This window comes from Ambystoma mexicanum, chromosome 9, assembly GCF_040938575.1.
Source record: "Ambystoma mexicanum isolate Mex_15411 chromosome 9, UKY_AmexF1_1, whole genome shotgun sequence".
NCBI classification, from domain to species: Eukaryota; Metazoa; Chordata; class Amphibia; order Caudata; family Ambystomatidae; genus Ambystoma; species Ambystoma mexicanum.
In genome coordinates this window covers 982,281,746-982,290,363 of record NC_090931.1, presented here as the reverse complement: position 1 = coordinate 982,290,363, position 8,618 = coordinate 982,281,746, and the positions used below count along the sequence as shown (strand labels likewise).

Genomic DNA, 8,618 nt, shown 5'->3' with positions numbered 1-8,618 from the left:
GGCCCCCCGCAGTCTTGTTGCAACCCCCGGCCGGCTGGCCCTGCCTCTCTGTGTCTGGTACATTGTTTTGTGGACGCACATGGGCTGCGCCCTATGGGCACCTCGGCTTCCCCTGGCTCCGCGAGCCTCGGCTGTGGCGGTGCTGATTGGACGTTGCTAGGTGACGTAGCACGCCCTCACGTGACAAGTGTTAAATGCCTGGCTGCCTGGAGCAGAGGCAGCAATTGAAGGCTACAGTGAGAAGAGTGAGCGCCGCCTGACATCCCGGAGCTCCGCGCTGGACCATGCCCGCCGGGCACCAGTGATCTCTCCACGGGATCTGTCAGCCCTTCATGCCCGCTGCCCCCTCGGCCCAGAGCCCATGCCCACCCACCTCCAGTGACCCCCTCAGACATTGAATTGCTGTGTGTTGGCCGCGGGACCATGTCCAGCGCCGGGTCGTGACTGCAGTGCCCTACTCTGTGACTGGACTCGCTGCTCCCTGCGTGCCCTACCTCCCCAGCCTTGCCGTGCCCGGAGAGGGATGACCGGGGTCTTCGACAGCCTCGTCTCGGACATGCACTCCACCCAGATGACCTCGAGCAGCTACCACAGCCTGCACAAGCCGCAGGAGTCGCCCACGCTGCCCGTGTCCACTGCCACTGACAGCAGCTACTACACCAACCAGCAGCAGCACTGCGGGGCGGGCGGCGCCTCCCCCTACGGGCAGCTGAGCTCCTACCAGTACCACTCCGGTGGCCTGGGCACCGTGCCCTACCCGGCCAAGCCCTACGAGCTGGGCTACAGCAGCGCGTACAGCTCCTACGGGCCCTATGGGGGCAGCCCGCCCCCCACCAACCATGAGCCTGGTGAGTGACGCTACAGTACCGTACCCCATTCTACCTCGCATGCCGCAGGGCTCGGAGTTAGGTCATGCCTGTTGCCTGCTTAGCTTGACAGCAACAAGGAGCTACTTTTGGCTACCAAGGGCACTGATGCAGAACAAGCACACCCATGTGAATTTAACTCTGCATTTGGGACAATGTATAACGAAAACTTTGGATTGGGCTTTATGACAGTTAAAAAAAGCCTGTGGTCACGCATAAGGGATACAATGATACGTGAACGCTGTGTGGTATCTCCTGGTCGCTTGTTAATGCTGCATACCCAGGAGCTGCTTTTAGGTCCGGCTTTTGCCATTTGAGTGTGGGCATGTTGCTGACCCACCACATGGGCATGCCTGTACTGCACGAGGGCGCGTGACTGACCCACTCGATTCCTCCTGCCCGTGGTGTACGCCATCCCCAGATCCCCGCAGGCATTTGGCAGGCCCTCCTTCGCTCGCCCTTCCTGGCCCCTTGGGCTGTTCTGCGCGCTTGGGTTTCACCCCACTGTGGGTGGGAGACGGCGCCCGCGCAGGACCCTCGCTAGTGTGTAAAGCACCCGCGCAGGACCCTCCCTGGTGTGCACAGCCCCCGCGCAGGACCCTCCCTGGTGTGTACGTTTAAGTGGCATTGAGGGTCTGATTTACAAAAGCGTTTTCCCATGGAAAGCATTCTGCAAATCAGGCCCGAATTGTATTGCGACAATCCTGCCTGCCTCCAATGTCCCGGATTCCACAATGCCCACTTCTCTTCCTCCGCCCCATTCCCCGTCCTACATGTGACATACGGCGGGACGGCCAACTGCCTTTATTTGAGCCGAAACGTGAGTTTTTAAAAAATGTTTTTTACGGCCACATTTGTATAATACTTCTCCAATGCCAGCGTGCAATGGCCCAGCCTGCCCAGGTAAGCACAAAAGTGATGGGTGGAAGTTTTTGCATGAATCTGAACCACTGGCATTGCTCTGGGCAACCTTCCACACCACCGTTGTTTAGCCCGTCTGCGCCATTGCAAAAGGGGTCCAGCCATATGCAAATCAGTCAGGTACTGCCACCAGTCTGCCCCGGGCCGGGCCGTGGAGGCACGCAACATGCAGGCTGCGGAAGTTGTCAACTCTGCAAAACTGAAACGGGGCTAGTTCAGTTTCGCGACCGCTGCCGGCTTGTTCCTGTAGTGGGCCTTAGTATACATTAAATGCATTAAAACCCGGCAAACAGCCCTTGTAATAAATACCGTGTGTGTTGTATGGGGCTGCGAAAGTTGATGGTGTGACTGGGGTCGAAGTGTCACTTAAAATGGAAGTAACTCGTTGAAAAATTGAAATCTGTTCTGAATGTTTCTATTAACAGATGCGTGTTTTACTAGCCGAAATTAAATAGTGCTTTTATAATAAGATGCGTGTTTTGGGCTGATGTATTTTCTATTTTATTTCTGTCGGTTCTTTTTTTCATTCATATTTTTGTGTCTAGCTACATTATAGAAACGCTATTTACATCTTGAAATACCCTAATTTGAAATAAGTGCTGCGAAGCCGTTGTGGGTCTTCCGTGCAATAATACTGTCCAACCTTTCTCGCCACAGAGAAGGAAGACTGCGAGCCTGAAGTGAGGATGGTGAACGGAAAGCCCAAGAAAGTGCGCAAGCCCCGCACGATTTACTCCAGCTTCCAGCTGGCGGCCCTGCAGAGGCGCTTCCAGAAGACGCAGTACCTGGCGCTGCCCGAGCGGGCCGAGCTGGCCGCCTCCCTGGGCCTCACCCAGACACAGGTAAGTGCCCTCCCTTCTCCCGGGTCTCTACTCTCCATCCTGGGTGGGGGGCCGGACGAACAACAAGTTTCACCCACATTGTCCCCCCTCACCAGATGCAGGGCAGGTCTACCCTTTCACTCACCCACCCCCTTCCCGTGAAGCCACAAATATTACATTTCCAAGAGTTTACACGGGGCTCCTGGCTGGTACAGGGCGTGCTGCTAAGTGTGCACGAAACTCCCAGAAAGAAATAAACATTGTGCACGCAAGCCTGCAATGCTTCTGCGGACGAGTAGTTATAGCGCCTATTTTGTAAACATGGTCTTCTAGTAATGGCTAGGTACAATTTACAGCTTCAGGCACAAACGCTGTTTTTTAAAAATGTGCTCTGGTGGTTTTCCCACGATATAATTCGCTATTATGAATGTACCGTATTTTTTTAATGGTATTGAATTATGAAATCCGAATGTTAAAACACAATAGTCATGGTCATTCATATCTTGTCTATTTTTCTGATCAATAATGAAACACGTCGCCAGGTTAGGGTACACGTTTTGTAACGTGGAATGAATGTCCCCAGTGTGTACATTTCCATCATATGACAGGAGTCACTGGACCCGATACTCAAAGCGATTTTTAATTGGATTTTCCACATTGAAAAACGCGTTGGCCGCTAACCATACAATGATATATGTGTTGTCGCTTTTATGCGTGTGTATTTATTTATATGCATTTTTATTTATTTATTTGTTTTTTTAAGTTAGTGTGTGTAGTCGTAATACTCTCTTTTGTTCTCTTCCCATAAAAGGTCAAGATCTGGTTCCAGAACCGCAGGTCCAAGTTCAAGAAAATGTGGAAGAGCGGGGAGCTGCCTCCCGATCAGCACCCCGGGGGCCCCGAATCTCCCGAGTGCAGCTCCCCTCCCCTCTCGGCCGTGTCCTGGGACTTTGGGCAGCACCACCGGCTGCAGGGCACGGGCTCCAGCAGCGGCCTCCAGCCCCCGAGCTCCTGTCCCAGCCCGGGCGCCCCTTCCTTCCTAGGCAACTACTCATGGTACCAGTCGTCGAACCCCAGCACACACCTCCAGCCCAACCAGCTCCTGCAGCAGCACCACCACCTGCACCACAGTGCCGCGGTCAGCGCGGGGACTATATACTGAGACGGAGGGCCCTGCTCCTGCGCCACGGACTTACACACCAGGGCCTGTCAGGCGCGGCACGGGGGTGGGGGGCTGCGGGGCTCCCACCCTCGCTACTGGAGCTGGACCCCATTGAACACGCACTGGTGATCTGATGAGGAACTCGTTTAAAGCCCCGTATGCCAAGAAAATCCCACGGAGAGCACGGGCGGTGTTGCTCTTCCTTGTTGATTTAACATTCGGCACAAACTCCCCGGTGATGGCGATGTTGCAACAGAGCGCGGGAATGATCGTTCGAAGCCTCGTTTTCGAATTTTATATAACTGTTCTGTTCGTTTGGTGATTTATTAAATTATGTACATGGGGGAATGTAATTTATTGCTCAACTCTATTTATCCACGTTTAGCTCGCCCAGCAGTTCAACTGTTATGTGACCATCAAATCACCAGTGTAGGGTTATTTTTTTATATAAACGAATAGGTGCCTTTACGGATGACCTCATTTTTCATGTTGAAAGATAAATGATTTTTATATGTAGATTACAAATTGAAAAACGTGCTAAAATTATCTTTTTGTAAAAAATAATAATAAAAAAATAATGTGCAGGGCTAACGAGCACGCAAATTGTAAATACATTTTTTTAGACATATTTTCATTCATGGTTAATTTATACGAAATATCTTGTCACTTTGCTACTCCCAGTAATGTTACATCCGCGTCCACAGCTCCAAGGGTGTTTTCTGATCTGATGCACATTTCCCAGACACTTTGTAGTTTCAATCTGGTTTTAAAGTTGTAAAAACGTATTTTGTTTATTTATTGTAACAAAACGATCGATTCACAAAGCTGTGTTTTTTTTTACGAAATGAAGAGATTATTTAAATAAAATATTGTTTCACTGTAAGTCACTTTTCGCAGAATGTATTACACACGTGTGGCATTCGGGAGCAAAACATTCATTGCCGGTACTGCCCGAACCCAAGTCTCCCTGAACACGAGGGAGTCTCCCGGGCTGGCTAACCACTCGGCCCTTTCTCTGAGGTTCTATGCACCCCAAAACTGCGACGCGGATACAGTTTGCTATAGGACTACCCAGAGACGCCCACACGATGTATGTGCACCTATATTGTGTACAACAAGCCCAAGTGCGCTATAGAAACCATGGGCCGTGTACAGTCCCCTCTCTGTGCGGACTCTAGCAGGATGAGCGCCTAGCTCGTGTGCCTCCCAGTGTCCCGGACCTGGGGTGAGGCCAGGGATCCATCAGCGAGGAGTTCTGGGTCCCAGACGCGGCCCCGCCCTCCCAGGAACCTGGCGCCAGAGGCTCTGAGGCCGGCCTGTCTCAGGGTGACATCACCGCCGCCTCCCGCAGACAGCAGCCGTCAGCAGCAGCCCGCTCACCCGCAGCGGTGGCTCCCAGGAAGGCACATGCACGCGCGTTCTTTACATCCTAACAGCCAGCGTGCGCCTCCTTTCTGGAGCGCGCGGCTCTGCTCACCCCTCTTCAGTGGAAGACTCGCCCACATTCTGGAAGCAATTTCCTTGACCCGGGAAGAGGCGTATGCAAAGTAGTTATCGCATTCTTCCCTTGTGCATCACAAGAGAACTGCAACCCATCTGGACCAGAACGGAGATTCATGCACGTGTTCTATGAATATGCATGAATAGCTATTATAGGTGTTTGTGAGCTGGCGACTTGCAAACAGTTTAAAAAAAATACAGAACTGAAATAAAAAATGTGTCAAAGAGCGAGAATGTCGTGGCCGCCGTGTTATGTACTTTATTTCCCATGTGTTCCTCGCCACCCCATTAACGACAAGCTATTGAACACGAGCCATGGGAACTGGAGCTTTCTTAGAAGACGCAGCGGTCTTAATGTTTAAATTCACTGTTATTAACTGGCTTAGCCGCATGTAGCGTTGACTCGCCAGGACGAAGAGTGGACAGTAAAACCAACTGGACACGTGGCCAGTTATATTAGTACACTATTTACAACATTATGTTTTACAATTTGGCGCTTTAAAATTGAACAAATACGGTCAGTTGCTAATGCAAAATCAACGGGCTGGGAAGTTCTGAGATGTTCCATGTTATCATGACAAAAGATTTTTTATTTCAGGCAAAACTCTGGTCATTCAGACATTTACGTAGCTTTGTCAGTATGGTTACCTGCTCACCTCCACATTAAAGTATAGCCATCGTCCTTATTATACGAGGCAGATGGAAGTAAACACGAGTAAACAATCCACATAATACTATTGTTCTTGTCTGAAAATGTGCGAAAATTAACTACAACATTCCCTATATGTTCCCAAAAACGTAAGTTTCTGAAATGTTCATTAAGCTAAGTGGTAAATGAAACTGGCTAATGCACCGATGGTTCGTTCCACCAATAACCCACAATGTTATGCAATCCAAAGACTGTTTTTAAGGGTAGTGTACATGTTTTGCCAGCTGCATTTCGACTACAGTTCACGTGTTCTGGTGTAAAATGTCCTTGGCAACTTAGCGTGGATAAAGTGTGTCATTTTGTAATATACATACACATGCCTGACGTTTTTGTACTTAGAACGGCGCATATAGGCGGTGGTTTACAAAGCCCTTTTTAATATGGTTTTCCCGCTCAAAAGTGTGTTTGTAAATTAGGGCCTATGCCCCCCCTTAACAGTGCTTTTCGTTTTAAGGATCTGGCATTTGGGAGTAGCCACGGAGACCCTCATTGCAGGTTAACCCAAGTAGCAACGAAGACCCTCATTGCAGGTTAACCCTCCTTAGATTAAGCTTCACTGCAAATAAGTAATACAAATAAGCCAATGATTTCAAATGGTGCACTTGCAGCCCACCGGAGGCTCTATTCAGGACCACCAGAGTGTCCAAAGACACGTATCTGAGCAGTGACATTCTTCACCTCATTTTCCACATACGCGGTGGGGTAATTTTGCGTTACACTGCACCACTGATTGAGACGATGTAGACAAATATACATTGGTACTATTCCGCAGAAAAATAATATATCTTCACACATATTTTGTACAGGAAGAGCAGCACGACAACGCGGACCTTTAAATGAAATGGCGACTGAAAACATGGCCCCACTGTCACAGAACAGCAGAAGAATACTGTGTTTAAATGTCATTTTTTTGTTGTTGAAAATATTCGGTTCCTGTCAGGAAATTAAGCAGTCTTAGTCGTGGGGGTTATCAGCGTTTGCCAATTTTATCACAATTATGTAAGGACAGTGGCGAGAGACGATATGTGAATGCTCGGTGGTCGAATAGGTGCTTCAGTGGTCGACAGGCAGCATGTAACGCCTAATGCTGGAGGGGTGCGCGGTAACGTCCGCAGTCTGCTTTCTATGTCCATCATTCACGCAGTAGAGTGAGGCGGCGCAGGCCAAGCCAAGCGTGCTGCTGTTTGGGCACGCGTGGGGACCTGAGGAGAAGGCGCGCACCCGTTAGGTCGGCACGTAGTAGACTGGCTGGGGTCAGAGTGCTCGGCCACCGTATTGTATTAACCTCAGAGTCGAGTAGCCGGATACGAACAGAGGCCTCGAGCTCCTGAGTCGTTTAAGCAGGCACAGGCTTTGAGCCGAACCGATCTAGTCCTCGCCACAAGATGACCGCAGTCGAACGGGAGATTGGACAGTGAGCCTAGGGCTCGTCTCTGACTGGAACATGAAGAGGTGGGGCTTAAAAATGGAACGACTGGAAGGAGCCAACTAAGCAAAGAGAAACCAGGGACTTGTGCCACGAAGGGGTGGAAAAGTAACATTGCAATACATGGATTGGCAAGAGGTCACCATAAAGGGGAGCATAATTGGGGCTGGGATACCCAGTTAGAAAAAGGGAGTTTGCTCCAAAGAAGTGGTAGACAATAGAGGGAGTAATATGGGGTCCCTCCTGGGGGAGGAGTGGTAGTATAGGAGGTCAGGGGTCGGAGGGATCACATTAAGGAGTAACTGGACAGCACAGGGATGGTGGCCAGAACTAAGGATAAGTTGAAGCAGTTCAAGGATATGAAGAAGTCGGCAGTATATTGGTAAGGTGTTGCATAGCTCTCAATCATTTGTGTTGCAAAGAAGGGTGAAAAAGCCCGATTTTGTTTTTGGGGGTGAGAGCCCATCAAGAAGCGAATGGGCGTGCAGGAGGCTTGGTGAGTGAGTCAGCTGTTTACAAGGTGAGTGGCACCAGCCAAAAGCGTGTTAGTTGAGCACTATGGGTGTTGTTATAACTGACAGTGGGTGAAGGGGTTCCACCACAACAAGATCTTGGCCCATACATGGGTAGAAAGGGGGCTGGAGTTACAACGAAAGAGAGGCAGTGAATACAGGTCTATGAATGAGGCAACCCCCACTTGGGAGGTGGAGGACATGAAAAGTAGATCAATATTAACAGGGAAGTAGTAAAGAGTTATGAAGGTGGGCAACAATAAGGCAACGGCAGACGTACTGGAACAGGAAGAGGAAGCCTCTACTAGAGTGGAGTTGAGTCATACTGGGATAGAAGTGAGGAGATACCACTAAGGAGGAGGTACGCAAGACCATGGTATGAAGGTGGGGGCACTGGTAAGGTGGAGTTGGGAAGTACAAAAGAAGAAATAATGATCTCCAGTAAGGGCCTCTATTAAGAAGACAGTTGGGGATAAGCAGCATCAATGTTACCAACGGCTTAAAATGATGGTCATAAAAAAGGTCTCGCAATAAAAAGGAAGGTTACAGTGCATGGATGGGAAGGGGAGCGGTCACTACTGAGGGGATGGAGAAGGTAGCTTTACAAAGTTAGATGGTCACAACTAAGGAAGAGGCACATTGTACAAAGGTATAGATGCTGTAAAAGGTCATCGCCAAGTAGCATGTGGGCTGTGTGTGGT

The 8,618-nt window shown here is 49.8% G+C and overlaps 1 protein-coding gene across 1 annotated transcript; it reads left to right on the top strand.

Moving 5' to 3' along the window:
• Window positions 1-208: 208 nt before the first annotated feature.
• DLX2 (distal-less homeobox 2) lies at window positions 209-4,653 on the top strand. Its single transcript, XM_069616219.1, has 3 exons — window positions 209-848; window positions 2,445-2,629; window positions 3,420-4,653. Exons 1-3 carry the CDS (start codon window positions 524-526, stop codon window positions 3,768-3,770), a joined length of 861 nt encoding a protein of 286 aa, XP_069472320.1. The 5' UTR covers window positions 209-523; the 3' UTR covers window positions 3,771-4,653.
• Window positions 4,654-8,618: the final 3,965 nt, after the last annotated feature.

What these genes read in the sequence shown, in the direction of transcription:
- DLX2 (XM_069616219.1), top strand. Translation starts at nt 524, where the DNA reads ATGACCGGGGTCTTCGACAGCCTCGTCTCGGACATGCACTCCACCCAG. An exon ending in CCCCACCAACCATGAGCCTG is followed by an intron (nt 849 to 2,444) that starts GTGAGTGACGCT and finishes TTCTCGCCACAG; the next exon opens with AGAAGGAAGACTGCGAGCCT. An exon ending in TGGGCCTCACCCAGACACAG is followed by an intron (nt 2,630 to 3,419) that starts GTAAGTGCCCTC and finishes TTCCCATAAAAG; the next exon opens with GTCAAGATCTGGTTCCAGAA.